At 37.0% G+C, this 21,417-nt stretch overlaps 1 protein-coding gene across 3 annotated transcripts in view; it reads right to left on the reverse strand.

Annotated features, from left to right (window-relative positions):
• Nucleotides 1–21,417, reverse strand: part of TTC17 (tetratricopeptide repeat domain 17) — a 155,151-nt gene that overhangs the window by 90,989 nt on the left and 42,745 nt on the right. For all 3 annotated transcript variants that reach the window (XM_017858095.1, XM_017858094.1, XM_017858096.1), the window contains exons 6-15: nucleotides 18,154–18,263; nucleotides 17,487–17,631; nucleotides 16,904–17,043; nucleotides 14,985–15,145; nucleotides 13,466–13,578; nucleotides 10,622–10,768; nucleotides 9,125–9,240; nucleotides 8,803–8,968; nucleotides 7,515–7,592; nucleotides 7,153–7,377 (exon numbers count right to left, since the gene is read on the reverse strand). In XM_017858095.1, coding sequence (XP_017713584.1) covers nucleotides 7,153–7,377; nucleotides 7,515–7,592; nucleotides 8,803–8,968; nucleotides 9,125–9,240; nucleotides 10,622–10,768; nucleotides 13,466–13,578; nucleotides 14,985–15,145; nucleotides 16,904–17,043; nucleotides 17,487–17,631; nucleotides 18,154–18,263 — 1,401 coding nt within the window. The remainder of the gene's footprint in view (nucleotides 1–7,152; nucleotides 7,378–7,514; nucleotides 7,593–8,802; nucleotides 8,969–9,124; nucleotides 9,241–10,621; nucleotides 10,769–13,465; nucleotides 13,579–14,984; nucleotides 15,146–16,903; nucleotides 17,044–17,486; nucleotides 17,632–18,153; nucleotides 18,264–21,417) is intronic.

Genomic DNA, 21,417 nt, shown 5'->3' on the forward strand with positions numbered 1-21,417 from the left:
ATGTTAATGAACTACTATTTTCTGGGAGTTACAAAACGTTTACAGTATATGGCTTTTGGCTCTTTTTAGGTTACCCCATAAACTTTATTGCTAACTGTCCATTTTATTTATACCAGCCAATTCTAAACTGTACAATACATGTAAATGTGTTTTTTACTTTTTTTGCTAAGATAAAAAATATATAAAGTATGTAATATAAACTATATATGTATATATCCCTGTAACCACCACACTGCTCAAGATACAAAAATATTTTCAGTACTCCACTCCTGGAGGTTGCCTTGGGCAATCCAACCCCAGAAGTAACCATTGTTGTGATGTTGTGACTTCTGTCATCATAGTTCTTGAACTTCAGATAAATGAAATCAAACTGTATGCTCTCCTATGATTACAAGTAATATGTGTCCTTTGTAGCTTCTTTCACTCAACCTAAAATTCATTCATGCTTTTGTGTACATCAGTAGCTCCTTGTTTTTTAAGCTGATGTGTAATGTTCCAACATAACACAGCTTGTTCATCTGATTGGCCGTTGGGCTATTTCCACTTTGTCTATTATGAATAAAGTTACTATGAATATTCTTGTAAATGTCTTTTGATAGGCATATTGTCCTCATTTTTTTTGAGTATATACTTAGTACGAGTTGTAAGGTAGATGTATATTTAGTTTTAGTAGATACAATCAAAGTTTTCCAAAATGGATGCACAAATTTACACTCCTACCAGCAAGTGTGAGAATTCAGAGACTCTGTATTGTCAGTCTTTTTAATTTTAGCTATTTCAGTGAGCTGCAGTGGTTGGTGTCTAACTGTGGTTTTAATTTGCATTTCCATGATGAGTAATAATGCTAAGGGTTTTTTTTTTTGGGAGCTCATTGGCCATTTGGATATCCTCATTTCTGAAGTGCCTGCTCTTTTCTCTATCTAAAAGAATTAGATTGCCCTTAATGCCTTGAAGGAGTTTTCTGTCTATATATTAGTCCTTTGTTGAAAATATTTATTGCAAAAATCTTCTCTATGGTTTGTTTTTTTACTCTCTGAATAAGTATCTTTTGATAAACAGAATTTCTTAACTTCAATGAAGTTCAGCTTATTTTTTTCTTTCATAGTGCTTTTTGACATCTTTGCCTATTGCAAGGCCATCAAGTCTTTCTCCTATGTCTTCATAAAGAAGCTTTATTGTTTTATCATTCATATTTTGGTACATGATCCACTTCAAATTAATTGTGTATGGTGTGAGGTAGAAGTCAAAGTTCTTATCTTTCTCCATAGGGATATCATCCAATTACTCCAGCACTAATTTGCTGAAAAACCAAAATGTTTTTTCTTCATTTAACTACAGGTACACCTTTGTCATAAATCAGTGGCCATATTCACGGTGGTCTACTTCTAAATTCCCTATTATGTTTCATTGATATGTTTTGAGTATCTTTGTACCAATACCATACTCATTTAATTATAGTAAATCTCAAAATCTGGTCATAAAAGCCTTCCAACCCTGTTCCTCCCCATCACCCTGCCCCCATTTGTGTGTACGTGTGTGTGTGTGTGTGTGTGTGTGTAGCTATTCTAGGTCCAGTTCTATGTAGATTTTAGAATCAACTTATTAACACACAAACACATATATGCAATTACTAGGTGTCTGAGATTGAATTGAATCTATAAATTGATTTGCAGAGATCTTATATCTGAGCAATATTGACTCTCTCAATGTGTGAACACGATGTGTATCTCCATTTACAGGTTGAGTATCCCTTATTCAAAATGCCTGGAACCAGAAATGTTTTGGATTTCAGATTTTTTACTATCTTGGAATTTTTTTTATATTTATTGGCTGTACATCCCACATCTGAAAATCCAAAATCCAAAATGCTCCAATGAGCATTTCCTTTGAGTGTCAGGTTGGTGCTCAAAAAGTTTTGGATTTTGGAATGTTTGGGATTTCAGAGTTTTGAATTTAGGATGCTCAACCTGTATTTATGTCTTCTTTCTCTTAGTGGTATCTTGTAATCAGTATATAAATCTTGCACATCTTCTTTTAGGTTTATTCTTAGAAATCTGATGTTTTCTTTCTTTCCTTTTTTTTGAGACAAGGTCTCATTCTGTTGCTCAGGCTGGTCTGGAACTCCTGGGCTCAAGATATCCTGCCACCTCAGCCTCCCAAGTAGATAGGACGACAGGTGCACACTACCACACTTGGCTAATCTTTTTTTCCTTTTTTGTAGAGATTGGATCTCATTGTGTTGCCTAGGCTGGTACTGAGTTTCTGGGCTCAAGTGATCCTCCCCACTTGGCCTCTCAAAGTGCTGAGATCACAGGTGTGAGCCACCATACCAGATCTGATGTTATCTTGATGCTATTGTAAATAGCGTACTTTGTATGCTATTTTCCAATTGTTTGCTGAGACTGTTTTTATAAGCAGCCCAAAGTATTCAGTTTAGGCCATTTTAACTGAAATATATCTACAGTGTTTTTATATTTGCTTGTGTGCAAACTATATGTTTTATTTTATCATTAAAAATAGTTTAAAAAGGCCGGGTGCGGTGGCTCAAGCCTGTAATCCCAGCACTTTGGGAGGCCGAGACGGGCGATCATGAGGTCAGGAGTTCGAGACCATCATGGCTAACACGGTCAAACCCTGTCTCTACTAAAAAATACAAAAAAAGCTAGCCGGGCGAGGTGGCGGGCGCCTGTAGTCCCAGCTACTCCGGAGGCTGAGGCAGGAGAATGGCTTAAACCCGGGAGGCGGAGCTTGCCGTGAGCTGAGATCCGGCCACTGCACTCCAGCCTGGGCGACAGAGCGAGACTCCGTCTCAAAAATAGTTAAAAGATCTAAGAATGTTTTATTTTCAAAATGTACAGTATATCCCTATGAAAAACAATGCTTATGATTTATCCAATTACCTGTTTTTGATTTGGGCTGTTAGATCATCAGAAATGTCTCACTGTAACCAAGGCAGGGGATAAAAAATATTCTAGATTAAGGAATTCTAACCTAAGTAGCTCTGATTACATTCAAACTATTACTTAGTAGTTCACACCCAGATACAAAATTAAATCTCATACTTAGACTTCAAATGTATCTTTATATTTTGCATCAGGAAACAAAGTGTTATAATTATCTCTATGACAAAATGATGGCTGTTAAAATATCTTGCATTGAGATAAACTGGTTAGCATTTTGGAAAAAAAGTTGAACTTTCATCCCTTGATCTAAAAAATAAGTACTGAGTATTTACTGTGTTGCAGGCATAGTTTTGAGCATTGAGGTTACAGCAGAAAATAAGAAAGATAATTGCTGCCTTCATAGACCTTACAGTCTTGTGTAGGGGTGTCAGTGAGTAAAATGGCACAGGGAAAAATACAGAAGGAAGAAATAGAGGTAGTACTAGGTGGGGGGGGTGCATCATTTAAAATAGAGTAGTATTAGAGGGACTTACTGAGAAGTTGGTATTCATAAGACTTTAAGGAGGTGGAGCAAGCAATGAAGAATCTTGGTGGGATGAAGTACTGCAAGCAGAGAGGATAGAAAATGCAAAAGCCCTGAGGTAGGGGCATGCTTAGTATGGAGGCAAGTGAGGCTAGAACAGAATGTGCTAAGGAATGACTTGACAGAGACAAGGTCAGAAAGGACCTTCTACACCATTACAAACTCGTATTTTCCCGTGAGTTCTATAGAGAGCCACCACAGGGATCTGAGCCAACAAATAACAACATTTGACTTTTTGTAAGGATTTCACTGCTTGCTGTATGAGAACAGACTGGGGAACAATGGCATAAGCAGAGAGACCAGTTTAGAGGCTACTAAAATAATCCAGACAAAAATAATTATGGTTTGGATGGGATAGCAGTGGAAGCAATGATAAGTAGTAAAATCTGAGGTATATTTTGAAAACAGAATCAACAAGGTTAGCTAGTGCATTGAATTTTCCCTGAGACTAGGAGAAAGGTATGAAGGAAGTCCCTAAGTGTTTGGTCTGAGCTACTGGACAGATAGCTTTATTATTTCCTGAAATGAAGAAGACTGGGAAAAAGAAATTTGGAAAGGTGTTAAGGAGCTTGGTTTTGGCCTTTAGTTCTAGAGCGCCCTTTAGACATCTAAGTGGAAGTGTCAAGTAAGCTGTTGAATAAAGGAGCCTGGCGTTCAGGGCAAAGGTGACAGGTAATTCAACAGGAAATGGGCAGTCTTCTCAAGATATGAAGCTGAACAACTGGATATCCAGGTAAATATGAACTCTGATCCCTACCTCACACTACAAAGAAAATTTAACTTGAAATGAATCATAGATCTAACTGTAAAGCCTAAAACTATAAAATATCCAGGAGACAACACAGGAAAAGATCTTTATATATCTGAGAATCAACTATTCAACGATTAAGCCACAGAAAACAAAAACAGTTTTGTGAGAACACTTGAAAATCTAACAATAGAAATCAACATTGAAAAGACTGGCAAACTTAAGGGCAATTTTTAAATGCTAAGATAAAAGGCAAAGAGGGAAAATATTTTAACACATGAGAGATGGAATTAAAGAGTTTATCATACAAAGGGTTTGCACAAAGTTTAAAAAATAACATTCCAAAATGAACAAAATGTATACACAAACTTTTACTTTAAAAATACCATTACAAGCCTGAGCGCAAGGGCTCATGCCTGTAATCCTAGCACTTTGGGAAGTCAAGGTGAGCAGGTCAGGAGTTTGAGACCAGTCTGGCCAACATGTTTCTACTAAAATACAACCTTGTTTCGACTAAAAATACAAAAATTAGCCAGGTATAGTGGTGTACAGCTGAAATCCCAGCTACTCCAGAGTCTGAGGCACGAGAATAGCTTGAACCTGGGTGGCGAAGGTTGCAGTGAGCTGAGATCATGTCACTGCACTCCAGCCTGGGTGACAGAGCGAGACTTTGTCTCAAAAACAAAAAACAAGCACAAGATAAAACTTTACGTTACAAAAGAGAAGTGGTATTTTTAAGCAAGCAAACTTGTTTTATAAATGTTAATTCAGAGGTAGCATAACACGACTAGAGTATTTGCTCTGTGGCCAATCTCCCTGAGTTCAAAACCAAGCTCCATGACTTTCCACAAATCCCTTATTCTATACATTTAACTCTTAAAAGTTTCCTCATCTATCAAAGGGGAAATTCAATCTCACAGGGTTGTTGTGAGGATTAAATTAGTTATTACATGTAAGATGCTTAGCATCGTGCCTGGCTCTAGTAAATAATCAAAAAAACTAGCAGTTATTTCAGTTGTTCAATTCGAATAAAGACACAGGTGGAATTAATATTTTTAGACCTTGTTCATGGCAATATATATTGGCCCAAACATTTTAGTGGGTTGTTTCGTATTTTGTTCCAGAGCCATCAAAATATTCATTCTCTTATTGATTTAGTAATTCCACGGTTAACAATCTTTTAAGGCCTTTGCAGAAAACCATCAATGATAACAGCTAATTACTGTTAGCAACCTAAATATGCAACAACAGAAAAGTAGGTTGTGGCATATCAATTCATTGGTCCTTTACACAACCATTTAAATTGACGGCTTTAAAATTAGGTAGGAATAAATTTTTTAGAGATCACCTGTACAGTAGAGTTGAAACATTATGAAATATTTGCATAGAAGACATGCTTATAAGGAAGAATTTCCAAATGTTGATAGTTGGGAAGAGGGTGCTGATTAAGGTACATTTTTGGGGCAGGGTGCGGTGGCGCATGCCTGTAATCCCATCACTTTTGGAGGCTGGGATGGGAGGATTGCTTGAGCTCGGGTGTTCAAGACCAGCCTTGCCAACATGGTGAAACCCCATCTCTACAAAAAAATACAAAAATCAGCCATACGTGGTGGTGCACGCCTGTAGTCCCAGCTACTAGGGAGGCTGAGGTGGGTGCACTACTTGAGCCTCGGAGGTGGAGGCTGCAGTGAGTCATGATCACGCCACTGCACTCCAGCCTGGGCAACAGAGCAAGTCCCTGTCTCAAAGCAAAAAAAAAGGTATATTTTTGGGGTACCCACCCTGATCCATTAATTTATCTTTTTATTCTTATTGTAGCACCGTGGTATTTAACAACTAAAATTTTAGTATTTTAAAATATCAAAAGGTAACCGATCACTAAAGGAGGTCTTTTTTCTTCAGAAGACTACCTATGTCCCTTGGCTGAAAACAGTAAAAAGGGAACCATGAAAAGTTTCAAGGGAATACCGCTGTATTGCGCTTTCCGCTGCCTACTTTGTCACATCTGTTCCCACTGTACCAGCACCTGGTACACAGTAAGCATTAGATAAATATTTGATGTACTTCTCTGCCAATGTGACCTATTACATAGTATCGAGATTGTAAACTTTTGCTTAAAATCCAGTTGTGAATTTGTGTATTTCAAAGGAAAACAGGCAACATTTTCTTCTCATCCTTAAAAAATCAGTTTTCAGATACCGTAAATAAACCTAAACCATTCATGCACATCCCTTCTGAAGGTTTCTTTGGATATAAAACCTACAAACATTAAGACATTAGGTATAAAATCAATTTAATTGTATATTTATTGTAACTGAATTTCATGAAACCTAAAATGACAGGAATTGTAACATCCATCCTGATTTCAGAGATGTTAAAATATGAAAAACAAAAGTTATATCTTCAAAACCATGAACTACAAAGCACCGATGTAACTCCATAAGCTGCATGTGAGAGGTTTGGGGCACAAAAATCAATGTACCCATTTACTCTTATCAAAACCACCTTTGAATTGTCCTCTGGCTTGAATGGCATAAATATTTCTATAAATTAAAGTTGTAAAACAGTGTAATATTAAGCAGTGTGCATGCTGTGATGAGTAGGATAAAATACAAACCAGATGTTTCAGACTGACATAAAAAAGTGGCAGTATATTTTTACAGCTATGTTATTGTTATTTAAATGTAAGTTTCCAAAAAAACTTAACTGTATCATTATAAATTTCACTCAAAATTTAAAGAACACATCAAAATAAAACAAAACAAAAGCTTTTTCACACTCTCTTGAAATAATGCAAATTCTACTGTGAAAGACAAAATATGACTTTTTTTTGTTTTCCCTAGAAAAATACAAATTGTAATCTAAATTTGAGTTACCCTTCATAGTATACGGAGCTATGAAAACCCCTAAAACCTCACCTCAGAGCTATTGATGGCCAAAGCTTGAAGTAGCAGCTTAGTGGCATCAAGATGAAGGCCGTAATGAATCAAAAGGTTGGCCAAGTTGACAAGAGGAACATCTTGGTATTGAAGTGGAGCTAAATTCAAAGCCCTCTGAAGACAGGCAATAGCAAAAGTGCTATTTCCTACTGCTCTCCAGTATAGTCCAGCTTCATTGAGTATGAGCCAGACAGGAGCATTTGGCTGCAAAATCCAAAAATACTTCAGTTAGTACAAGAATACAGTACTTGTTCTAAATAAGATTTTTAATAAGTGCATTTTAACTTTCAGTTATAATTCAGAAGCATTTAAGTTTTAGATGTCTAAAGTAAATGACTCACCTTATTAATAGCATGAAATAAGAAAGACCCAATTTCTTCTTCTGGGATAGTATAGTTATTAATACGGGAAAGCAAAATCTGAAACATCAAAAGGAAGACTGACTCAATTGAAAATAACAGGGAAGACATTTGAAAGAATTTCTATAGATGGCAGTCTTTTCTTGAGCTCCTCAGGAACAGCTAATCTGAACAAATATTTATAATCATATATATAACATACATTCATTGACATACCAACAGGTGTTGACTTGCTCACATGTATGTAACCGTTTGTTTAGCTAAAAAGTTAAAAAGACATATATACCCACACACATTAAAGTAACCTACCATACCCCATTAAAGTCAGCCTAAGTGTTCAGAACCCAAGAAGAAATTATTCAACAGACAACAGCATGCAATATCTGATGTAATAAAAATCTACTATCTTTCCTTCCTGGAAAATACCAGATCCTCATTATTCTACTGCATTGTTCCTGCAGCATTTATATAACCGTAAGCAACTCTAAGGCACAGATCATGGTCTGTTTATCTTTGTATTCCTAGCATCCACAACAATGTCTGGCACATAATGTTCTTGCCTAAGGAAATGTCTGTCGAATGTAAGTAGTAATAAGTGCCTATAGTTTTGAAATTAACTTAAAAAAAAAAAAGAAAAGGTGGTTGTGATGGTCTGTGATTGCTAACAAGGTAATTTTTTTCATTTATATCTATGGAATGATATCTAATATGGTAATCTATAGTAATAAAACATTCGTAGTTACATATAACTAATAGGAATTTAGGAAAAGAGCATAACCGAACTTCTAATGTTTGCAGAGTCGTTATCAAATTAATATAAATTTATCAAATTAATACAAATCCCTAGGGACCTCATATAAGGTCACAGCGGGGTTGATAAGGCCAGAGAAAGAGATTCTTCAAGCTTTCAATTTATACAAACTTCTGGGGGCCTGGAGGATGCAAAGCTAACTTTTAGTGGTTGCAATGGCCTGTATTACATCGACTCCATTAGATAATTGAGAGTTCTGTGCTACTCATCTTTGAAGTGCTCTGAGTTAGAGGAATAGTGTTTAGGTGATCTATGTATAGCAGCCCCGAGGAACTCTCTGGCACTCTTTTAAGAGCATGACTGACTTCGCCATCATTTCACCAAGTCTTTAACTCTATCCTTCCATTTTATATACTTAAAGCTCAACAGCTACCTTCTATCAATTTTTTGTTCCATTTAAGAGGCTTCTGAAGTCACCCAGAATGGACGGCAATAAATACCAGCCTAAGTGAGCCTTACTTTTCGTGCATGGTCATCTGGCATTTTGGCTTTCAGATCCATGCGAACCTCTAATTCTTTGACTAAGTAGGACAGAGTGTGGCTTTTTCTGAAGTCAGTTATGGAACAGTCAGGGGTTTGGGCCTCTTCTTCTGTAGAATAATCATCACTGCTGAGTTCGTGGATCCTGGCACAAGAAAAAGGAACAAGATTCATATTTTCAAAGTTTGGGTGACTTCAAGATAAAGACTTAACCTTTCAAGTCCAAGGCTGGTGCTCTCAAAGAACCGCCAGATGACAATCATGCAGAATCAAGTGCTTTGCCAAATCCATCAGCACTTGCCTGAGTCCTTTGTTTTCCGGAGGCAGAAAATACGTTGGCAATTCCCCACCAACAGGGACTCTAGGGTAGCTTTCTGTACAATCTGCTCTTTTAGGCCACAGAACATGCTGTTTGTCCTGATAAAGAAACAACATTTCTCATAAATTTCTTTGGATTCAGTATTTCAATATGCCAAAGAAACTTTTAAAATGATATAAATATACTACAATAACTGAACAAAACTATAATACTTTAAGATTATGGTAGACTCTACAATATTCCTGCTACTGCAGATTATTAATCTAAGTCAGTAATTCTACCTGCTTTACCACAGACTGGTTCAGGGTTGGGCGGGTATAAGCCAGCTGAACCACTGAGACACAAGAAGAGGCTTGCTTGGGGTTTTTGGGAAAGAGAAGCAAGTCTTAGGCTCTTATGTTACTTATGAACAAAAAATCATGTTGTTCCAATTGCTGCTGGCTGTCATCTTATGACCATGAAAAAAACCAAGCTTTTGGATGAAACCAATACTGTGGATGGCAGAATGAAGAAAAAAAAAAAAAGAAAGAAAGAAAAAGAAGAAATGGGTCACTGATGACATCACTGGGCCACTGAATCAACCAAACCTGAAGTTTATCCTATTTCTGGACTTCCTGTAATAACAGGCACGTTTTGTGTTTAAGTTAATTTGAGGTGGAGCTTATGACTTGTACCTGAAAGCACACATAAGCCTATAAAATCTGGCATTGAACACTATTTTTCCCTAAACTAAGGTCTTTTTTTGCCAATGCCAAAGTTTAACAATTGTTTTATGATTTGTAAAATGTTCACTTTCTCTAAATATAAGATGTACCAGAGGCTTACTAAACTTAAATCTTGAAGCCATCAAACTTTGGGGGATTTATATTACATACAATTAAATCTAAGTGGCTGTTTAATTCTGTTAAACCCTTGATTAAATTCTGAAAATTTAATGGTGAATAAAAAACACATAGTCTCTGTCCTCATACCTTGGTATCTGCCTCAGCTAACCTACAATTCTTTCTTAGCTAGTCTAGAAATGCACATGTACTAACTTGTTTATTGTCTATGTCGTCTACTAGACAGAATAGGCTCCAGAAGAGCAAGGGGGCTTATCTATCACACCGCTAGCATTAGCCTAGCACACAGATGGGAGCCCAATAAAAGAATGCTGATCAAGCGAAGTATATAAAAACATACTCTCGGGTCAAGTTTAGAAACTTGTTAAGGTTGGTAATAATACTCAGAGGATACAGCTTTAAATTGAAATCAGGGTGTCTATCTGCTCTACTTGATTGGGAAAAACTCAAGGCAGAAATTGCATCTTACTCATTCACTACCTAGCAAAATGGCTTCCATTTAATAGAAATGTAACACACATTTGCTGAACTAATCTGAACAGTCATAGAGGCCACCTTAATCAGTGAGGTTGAGGGCACTGCTTTAATGGATCTTGTCAGTTTGAGAAAACTGCTTCATCATCCTCTATTAACTTACCCTATATGCATCAGAGTCCCTGCCCCAAATCCAGAGAATAGAATGGGCTACGGGAGAAGACTTGACCGAATCATTGATATCACTCTGATTTGATTGAACATCAAAGTTCACAGACATCATACTGGAGGTTGATGAATCCTCACCAAACTAGAAAATGAAACAAAAAGTTCAATCAAATTGAAAGTGGAAAAGGAGTTGTGACTATAATTTAACTCACACCAAAAAAGCGAGTGAATACTCAAAATTAGTAGAAAATCAGAAAGTAGCTCAGTAATAAAGCAATTGGATCTTTTAATTTTAAGAGCTATGCCCCAATGATATTCTTTCATGGATAATACATAGTTAGCAACTTTCAATAACTTTGCCATTGGAGTACAAGAAAAATGGCATAGGTCGTTTTCCTGTCCCTTTGCTTCATTTTTATGATTTAGTCTCTTTAGGTTAATAATTAGCTAATTTAGAAATCTGGTTCATTATTCCCCTTTTCTTCCTACACTAAAATGCTCACCACTCTAAAATTAGTGTGCTGTGTGTGGGTAGAAGCGAGGGAACTTAAGAAAGTGTTCTTAAGGGTTCTATCACTATCACTTAAGGATTAGACTGCATTCAATCAATTACAAATAAAAGTTTTAGGGGTGAAAGGGTAACCTAGAAGATGAGAGAACACAAACATATACAGCCTTCTTTCAAAGCAAGGTGGAACAATGTTGGATATACTTACAAGATGCTTGTGTATTTCTGAAACCTTGCTAGAGAATGAGAATGGGACTGGGGATGGGATGGGGTAGGAAAGACATAAGAAAAAGGAATGAATATGATGAATTTGTAGCTCTAGGTGTTTATGAATAGGAATGGATTCTTTCACTGTATAGTGGTGATACAATTTTATGAGTATAGTCTATTGGAAGCTACACTCCTTCAAATGGTCTTGAGACCATCAAAAAGTCCAAAAGGTACACTGGGTTTCAATCTATTTCGTTTTAAACATCCCCGTTTTCCCTTTAAAATGCTTGGTTTTAAGACAGGGAGCTATAATGCCAGAGGGTGTGAATCTGGTCTTTCTTTATTCTTTCCCTTGGAAACCAAACACGAGATATTGCTGGGAGCTGGTTTACAGTACTCACAGGAAGCTTTTGGTCCCTATCACTATTTACCCTTTCAAACGGCTTCTTAATTTTTGTCTCTTATTTTTTCCCAATGCAGTCTGGATTTTTCCAGATTAAAGAGTTCTAAGTTTTTATGGTTTGTCCTGCTATAGATGGTCTCCTAATTTCTTAGTTATCTTAATTAGTTATTGCTGAAAATTTCTATATCTACAATTAGAGACATTACGAGTTTTCTCTAAGACAGAATAAACGTTGTTTTATTTCTAATACAGGTTGAGTATCAGTTTTCTGAAATGCTTGACCAGCAGTATTTTAGATTTGAGATTTTTTTGGATTTTGGAATATTTTATTACACTTACCTGTTAAGCATCTCAATAAAAAAGTGAAATCCAAAATGCTCCAATGAACATTTATTTGAGCATCATGTCAGTGCTCAAAAAGTTTCAGTGTTTGAATCCTTTTTTTTGATACTCAGAATTCTGGCTGTACTTGCTGTCTGTATCACTTATTCAACATCAATTATATACTATTTGGTATCATTATATTTTCGTGTTAGTTCTTCCCAACTAGATAGATTAGGATTGTATATGTGTGCATGTGAGTGTACACATATGTGTGTATATAGAGACAGAAAGTGAGAGAAAGTGCACACCTAGCAGTGCGCTTAATAAAGATTTTCTGGGCCAGGTGCGGTGGTGCACGCTTGTAATCCCAGCACTTTGGGAGGCCGAGGCGGGCAGATCACCTGAGGTCGGGAGTTCAAGACCAGCCTGGCCAACATGGAGAAACCCTGTCTCTACTAAAAAATACAAAATTAGCTAGGCGCAGTGGCACATGCCTGTAATCCCAGCTACTTGGGAGGCTGAGGCAGGAGACTCGCTTAAACTGGGAGGTGGAGGTTGCGGTGAGCCGAGATCAGGCAACTGCACTCCAGACTGGGCAAAAAGAGCAGAACTCCATCTCAAAAAAAAAAAAAAAAAGATTTTCTGTCGATAATGAGCATTTTGTTGGTGGTATTGGTTGAGGCAATATAATTGGACTGATGACTTCAGGAAACAAATAGCATGGTTGCTCTCAAATTTTAAATAGGTCTTACTCTAACAGGTAAAGTGGGGAGATGAAAGCTTTGAGTTCAATAATAATAATAGCCCAATTCCAGCTTCCATGGTAAACGAGAAAAGAATCAAATGCATGTGCATATAAATAGGTAGATGGTACTTTGAGAAAGAGAAAGCATCCATGGAGTTACTGAGTACTCCCTACGAAATCTGACTTCATAAACAAAACAGATCATCAGAATCTCTCTCTCTCTCTTTTTTTGAGACAGTCTTGCTCTGTTACCCAGGCTGGAGTGCAATGGCGTGATCTGGGCTCACTACAGCCTTGACCTCCAGAGCTCAGGTGATTCTCCTGCCTCAGCCTCCCGAGTATCTGGGACTACAGTGCAAGCCACCATGCCTGGCCAATTCATATATGTTTTTGTAGAGATGGGGTTGCACCATGTTACCCAGGCTGGTCTTGAACTCCTGGGCTAAAGTGATCCTTCTGCCTCTGCCTCCCTAAGGGTTGGGATTACAGGCATAAGCCACTGTGCCCAGCCTCAAAATCTTAAAGATCTAAATGATAACCACAAATTTTAGAGATCAAACATATAAAGAATCACGGGAAAAAACAAAAGTTTTTAAAAATCTTTATAAAGCAAAAGTTTATAAGAACTAGATTGGACCAAGAAAAAGACCTGAACATAGTCCACATTTTCAAAGATATCTCCACGATGATAGCGTACAGGCTGGTCCCACTGGCAATGTAAACTATGCTGCTGGTTTACCAGTCGGCATATCTGATGATTTCCTGGAAGAAGAAAGGAAATTACACAAATGATGAGCAAGGTCAACAATGCCAATGTGATTTTCTTAGACTAAGTCATTTAGTATCAACCCTGTATCCCTCAAGAGCCTAGCAGGCTACTTATATAGGATGTACTTATATAGAGAAGTATTCATTAATGGTTAATCAAATTAAATCATTTTAAGAAGTCTCAGTTTTTCCACCTATAAAAACAAAGGGACTCCACTAGATGATTACTGAGGTATCTTTCAGCAATTATAGTCTTATGATTGTAAAATCTATTTATTACATCGCTTTAAGAGACTTTGGCTATCTTTCTGGAGAGAATTTGCTTTATATACTTCATAATTTTGTTTCAAATGCATATGTAAGAGCTCTAGTTGCATTTCAGTAGACTGGGCAGTAAGTAATTCCAAAGACTAAGCATACTCTTTACACTCATAATAGCAAAGAAAATGTGTTAAGGGAATTGTAAAATAAACTATAAATGGTCACAGCTAAGCATCAAAGGTTAAGAGGCTTTCTTGACGAACATACTTATCAAGGGAGAAAGGTATAATTAAGAGATTCTATTAATTTATTCTCTGCTGTTCAGTTGTCAGATCTGCTCCCTCGTAATTACAAACAAAACATTCTAGATATAACCAAATCATTGCTCTCATGCCAATCCAAGTTCCTATAAACCAGTGGTTCTATTTTTATGGATCACAGATACTTAAGAGATTTTAATAAAAGCTATATACCCTCTTCCCAGGAAAATAAAATTGGACACATACACAATTCTACATATAATTTTGAGAGGATTTCAGAACCCCCTGAAACTAATCCATCGATCCAGGTTAAAAATTCCAGTCTAAAATTTTACTTCTAAAATGTTGCTTGTAAGAGAGCAAGAAAAAAAGGAGTATGGATGGGTTGTTTCTAGGTGGGTCTGGCTTATATTCCCTTAGTGTAAGGCCTTGTTACACAACAGTGCAGAGTTTTCAGACCCACGGCAACAGCCATCACCTGGGAGCTTATTAGGAAGGCAGGCTCTCAGGCCTCAATTCAGACTTACTGAATCATAATCTGCATTTCAACAAGATCTCCAGGAGACTAATATGCATACTAAAGTCGGGAAAAAAAACAAACAAACTGATGTTGAGCACAGAAGGCAAATAACTTAAGATTTCTAGGATCTGCAAGACTTGTTTTTTATTTCAAAATGTAAATTTGAAAAAAGCAAGGCGGACCACACCAGCTCCCCAAGCCTCCTGGTATACCCACAGTGATGAATCATGCTTTCAAGATGTAGGGAAGTCATAAACACAACTTCACACTGCTTTAAGGCTATAAGAAAGTTATGATAGTGAAGCATGCTAGAAGCGAATTTCCTAACCTGTCTTCAATTACTTGGAGTCACTACTTACCTAACTGTGCCTCTTTTGCCATCTGAGTCTCATGAATGATATTTCTTAAGATTTGCTCCTCCTGAATCAGTTTATGTTTTTCTAGGATTTCCTGCTGTCTCAGGTAGTGGTCATGCTGCTTTTGATACTCTTTTAACTCATTCAGTGTTCGCTGGAGAGATCTTAACATTTTTTAATACCAGGAAAAAGTTAGAGCTATAAAATCATAAAATTTTAAACCCACTTAAATGCATAGATTTTTCTGGTTCTCAGCAACAATTACTGCGTGTTTTCCTTTTATTTAACACACAACCCTGTACCACCAGTTCAATAATAACAGGGCAAAAAGATAAATGTGAAATTCTTCCTTTAAATACCACTTTTTAAAAAAAGAAATGGGGTCTCGCTCTGTTGCCGAGGCTGGATGCGGAGGCCTGATGGTAGCTCACTGCAGCCTTGTACTCCTGGGCTCAACTCCTGGGGTTAAAGGGTCCTCTTGCCTCAGCCTCCTGAGGAGTAGCTGGGACTACAGGCACATGCCACCATGCCTGGCTAATTTAGTTTTAGAAACTGGGTCTTGCTATGTTACCCAGGATAGATTTGAACTCCTGGCCTCAAGTGATTCCTCCCCTCCACCCTGTTTCAGTCTCCAGAATAACTGGGATTACACGCATCAGCCATGACACCTGGCAATACAACTATCATGACATCAAATGGTATGTTGCATTCTTCAGGTGCCATAAAAAAATACATGACAATATACAAGTTTACGTATTTAATAACTCTATTACTCTCTGCAAAATCTGCATTAGTTCCATCAACATTCGAAGTCTTTTCTAGAATCCTTCCCTCCTTTTCACTTTTTCCCTAGATTCTGCTTAAAGACAAAGAGTTAGGGGCCACAGTACTTTGCTTTCATACTCTAACTTATTGGTTACAGGCCAGGAAAAACTACAGAAACTATGCTTAGAAAGGAATATGTTTCACCACCTGATTTCAGTAAATCAGTTGCCTGATTACATTTAATCACAAAACCCATACTGCCTATTACACACTGTAACATATAGAGATTTTAGGAGCTATACAGATTGTGTAAAGATAGAGCCAGCTCAGTTAAGAGCATGATACCGGGAAAGCTCAGCCAGGTATAACAGAAACCAGTTATGAATAAGCAAGCTGTCATCCTTTTTACTTCCTACCATGTTATGCCTTAAACAGATGGGAAAATAAGCAAATACAAAAGCTTAATGAGTTCTAAATCTCTATTTAATTCTCTGCTAACCAAAGTAAACTCAACTATTACAGCTAATTCTGAGATACGAAAAATTCACTTCGGAGTTAACATGAAGTTTCTTAACTAGCCCTATTGATTGAAGGAAATGTTTTTTAATTTATTATACCTCAAGGATCAAATACAATAGAATTCCATTACTGTACAACGTAACACACAATCATGATTAAAACGGGGGCCAAATAATGTCTCTTGATCCCATTTAACTACCTTAACAAGAGCCCAACCCTAGAAGCCACCACCTCTCTCCAAGAGGAGAAATATCAACTATTGCACGTGTAAGTGATTTTACTGAAACTTAGTATATTCTATGGAAATAAAAATGTAGTCAACAAAGTTACTAAGTATCCCAGTCTCCCCATCCCAACTGACTTCATAAAAATAATCAATGGTCAATAAAGATTTAAATGACAGCTTTTACTACAAATATTCTCTAGTTGCAGGAATCCATACAATTAAAGATATTCCTCTACACAACCACTGAATTGTGCTAAATCACCAGGACTAACAGAAAAAGCATAGGACTTGCAGTAGTGAAGAGGTTTCTTTCTTAATTCCAATTACCAAATTAACACTGATATCCCCTACACAGATTTAACCTAAGGTTCTATAGTGCTAGTGCTTCAGTGAAATTTTTCCTCTCAATTACCTATGTTGAGCCTCCAATTTCTGCTCCAGTTTTTGCTGACATAGGACAGCATGCTTCCTTTTTATAGCTTGCTCAAACCCAGGTTTGGCCTGCAAAGCGTGGTCATAACAGAGCACTGAGTGGTTATATTCCCCAAGCATCTGAAGAGACAAAAACACACACACACACACGTACAAGGGAAAAAAATGTTAGCCATGGCCTGGTTGCATCTGTCCAAATCCTCTAATGATTTATGAGATCACACCTACACCTTACTCTACAGTGACCATTATTGTGATCAGTGACCAGATCCCTACAATATTAAGGCATACTATAGGATGGTTTAGTTGGAAGGTATTGCTAACCTTAAAAGGTGTACCCTGGAGAAGTTTAAAATTCCAATTTAATTATTATTATTTTTTTTTCGGCAAGAGGCTAGAACAATTACATTCTTGTGTTGAGGATTTTTCTTCCTCCTAATTTCATTTCCATTGTTCAGACCAAAAAATAAATGGAAAAAAGTAACATTCTACTGAGTGGGGACAAAAAAAAAAAGAAAGTGGCAACTACTAGCATGACTCATGAAACAAACAGTTGTACTTACTGCATATATATTCCCCAAAGTGTAATAGCTGGTGAAGAAGTCACTGTCATCCAGAGCTGCATGGACCACGACAGCAGCATCAGCAGAGAAGTGTGCTCTGTGTAGAACGTTTGCCAGGTTGACCAGGGCAATGTCTTTATTGTGCCTAAGGGAAGCAGCACATATTTCACGATTATGTAGAACCACTTGACAAGGAAAAATGACATTCAAAGTTACTTGTGCTTAGGAAACTAAGATATAGGTGGAGCAAATAAGATAATCATAGTGTTTCATTCTTAAATTATTGATGGTTCTTAACCTGATAGCTACAAATTTTGTCTTGCAGACACTGTATGATTTTACAATTTATTTAGGACTTATATTTGCTTTAAGAAAAGTTAAACTTAGTTTATGATAATTCCATTCAAGTCCTATGTGAATCATAGGGCATCTACATAACATATTTTTTCCTTAATGGAAATGGGAAGTATATTACACAATTATCACTTTGAACTTTTTGACATCTGTGATTTTTTTGTTGTTGTTGTTGTTGTGGGACTCATTTCTTTGAAGAGGGATGGAGAAAAGTATATAATGCAATGCTGCTTCTTATTGCTTTCTTATGTATTGTTTCTTTAACAGTCCTGAGGAATGTGGAAAATCAAGTCCAGAAGAGGAGGAATCTTACCTGGAAGAGAAGTGAAGTGCTCGCATGGCACATTCTACTACCTGATATGGCTCATTCTTAATTCTCCAGTAAAATGAAGCCATGTTATACAGTACCCATGAAGAAGAGTTCTAGAGATTAAAAAAGTGAAATTACAAACATGACCCAAGACAGTTTAACTTAGAACAGTCAAAAGGACTTTTAATATTCTGGCTCTTCTGAAATTCAAGATGAAGAGCCAGACTAATGATAAGCAATGATAAAGAAGAGGACACAGTGCAAAGAAACTATACCTGTCAAAAGGGTATTCTAATCATCAGCTGAGCACGTGCATTAGTGTGTGGTCTTCATATAGCGACCATCCGACTCCAGCTTATTCCAAGAGGGAAATAAAGCTGAAAATCCCACCAACTGACCACAACTTGTTGAGCTCTATTTCAGGACTTCAGAAGTTAAGTCAGAAGACCTCATCTACTTAGAAATAGCTCTAACATGAAATTCCTGAAATTAACATTGTACATATTTTTCTATTTATGTAATAGCTGAGTGAAGGCACAAACCTAAACAGGTTTACTCTAAACATAAAGACAAAAAAAAAAAAAGAGGAAAAAGGGCCAAAAGCATGAACAAACAGCTAAGAAGTATGTAAAATGTGTAACTTCACAAAGAAATAGAAATTTAAAAGATACAGGTTTTCCTTTTACAAAGTGGCAAAGACTAAAAAGAATGCCAATACTTACTGAATATTATTTACTTTAGATATTAAACTACAGAAATGCTAAGTTACTATAGCATTTCTGGGGGACAACTTGACATGTATGTAAAAGCTTTAAAATGTAATGTATATTACATTAACATACATATTAATGTATATAACATTTACCCTTTGACTCCCACAATTCTATTATTAAAATGTATACTATGAGGAATAATTACGTTTTAACTATAAAGCTGTGTAAAATCAAACTCCAAAAGAATATATTACAAACCAGTTTTGAAATTATTCACTTTACTTTCTTTTATAGATTTTATAGTATGAATCTTTCACAAGGGCCCAATTATTTTAAAAGAGCTATTTTAATGTAGTTAAAAGTTTAAATTTAGTTAAATGTAGTTTTGAAGACTACAATAAGTACAATCCTGCATTATTCATCCTTAAGTATTCTATCTTCAAGAAAAGTACGTGATTTTTGAGTGATGTAATTTCAGATTTTTGCACTATAAGCAGATCGACTATGAACTTCTACTACTTGAAGTTGGTTAAAGGACAATACATTCTTCACAACTGACTTGTGGCCGAGGTTTCAGTTTTCTTTTTCATGGCCTTTTGAGAGTGTTGTTTTTCAAATCAACAAATGCTTTGATTTTGATTTTCTTCTTTCATTTTCACGTCAGAGTGTAAACTGGGACAAAAAGTTCAATTAAAAGTTCTACATGAACTACTGAAAAGAACATAAGTTAAATATATATCATAGCATACTGGCGGTAAGATAAAAATATATATTTAAAGAAATATCTTTCTGTAGTTCTCATAAAATCTCCCCCAAATCTATAAATGTTCTAATGTTACTGTGAATTACTCCCTCCTTCCTTTGACCACTTTCTGCCATTGACTCTTAGGACATCGCATTCTGCAGGATACCCTTTCTGGTCTTTTTTGCTGGCTTTCCCCCCTCTGCTTGATAACTACATGTGGGAGGCACCCAGGAGTCAACTGGCTTCTTCTCAAACTTCACTCTTCCCCAGATGACTTCATCCAGTTCCATGGCTTCAGATATTCATTATTTAATAATTACTCTCTATGTGCTCAACTCTAACTTTCCCTGAAATTCCAAACTCATATAGGTGTTTCAAATTTAACATGGCCCAAACAGAACTCTTATTTTCTCTTCTCCCACCCCAACACTCTCCTCCTTCAAGTTGTTCGAGTCAAAAATTTAAGAGTTTTCCTTGATTCCTCTTTTGCCCTCAATCCCCATATCTAACCCGTCAGCTTCTAAACTCCTAAATATCTCCTAAATAGTTCAAGTCCTCTCATTTCCACTACTAACAACCGCTAGTCCAAACCACCTTCATCTCTCTCTTGAACTACTGCAACAGCTTTCTAACAGGTCTATTTCCAGTTGTGGCCCTTTCAATAACTTCTTCATATAGCAATCAAAGTAATCTTTTAAACCATTAATTGCAATACATTGCTTCTCTGCTCCAACTTCTCAGCACACTTACTAAGATCCAAAATCCTTACCCTGGATTTCAGACCCTTACATAATCTGGCACTGGCCTACTTCTCTGGCTTCATTCCTTATCATCCATCCTCTTGCTCACCAGGCTCCAGCAATATTGGCCTGAATTTGGCTGCACGCCACCTGTTATGGACTGAATGTCTATCTACGTCTCCTCAAAGTTCATATGTTCAAGTGTTATCAGACCTGTGAGGAGTGGATAAAGGCTAAATGAGGTCATACGGGTTGGGGCCCAAATTTGGTTTCTTCCTATAAGTGTCCTTATAAGAAATGGAAGACAGATCTCTCTCTGTCTGTCTTCAAGCATGCACACAGATGAGGCCATGTGAGGACACAAAGAGAAGGTGGCCATATGCAAGGCAAGAAGAGAGCCCTCACCAGGAACCAAATCACTGGCACCTTGATCTTAGACTTCCCAGCCTCCAGACTATGAGAAATAAATTTGTTAGGTCACCTAGTACGTGGTGTGAACAAATATATTTGGTCTTTGTCCCCAGTTCCTGACACATAAACCTAAAACTTGAAGAATCACAGCAGTAATGTGTGTCTTTCGTATGCTAATGGGATGACTGGAGGCAGGTGGCCCCCAGATAGCTTCAGGACAGATGCTAGTCCCAGAAAAACCAAGGCATGATTAGAGGGTTAAATCTTTCAGAATCCCATTCTCCCCCTGTCCTTCGGGGATGGGAGAGAAAGTAGAGATTGAGTTCATCACTCATGGCTAATACTTTAGTCAATCATGCTTACATAGTGAAACCTCCATAGAAACTCTTAAACAACAGAGTTTTGAGAGCTTCTGGGTTGGTGAACACATTGAGATTCTAGGAGGGTGGTGTTCTGGAGAGGACATGGAAGCTCTGTGCATCCCTTCCCCCTTTTCCCTGGCTTATGCCTTTGGCTGTTTCTGAATTGCATCCTTTACAATAAAGTTGGTAAAGCACTTTCCTGACTTCTGTGAGCTGTTCTAACTTGGGGAGGCAGTTGTGGGAACACTCTGACTTTATAGCTGATTTGTCTGGTGGCCTTGACATGCGACTGGCAT

Source organism: Rhinopithecus bieti, unplaced genomic scaffold (assembly GCF_001698545.2).
Source record: "Rhinopithecus bieti isolate Rb0 unplaced genomic scaffold, ASM169854v2 scaffold_46101, whole genome shotgun sequence".
NCBI lineage: Eukaryota > Metazoa > Chordata > Mammalia > Primates > Cercopithecidae > Rhinopithecus > Rhinopithecus bieti.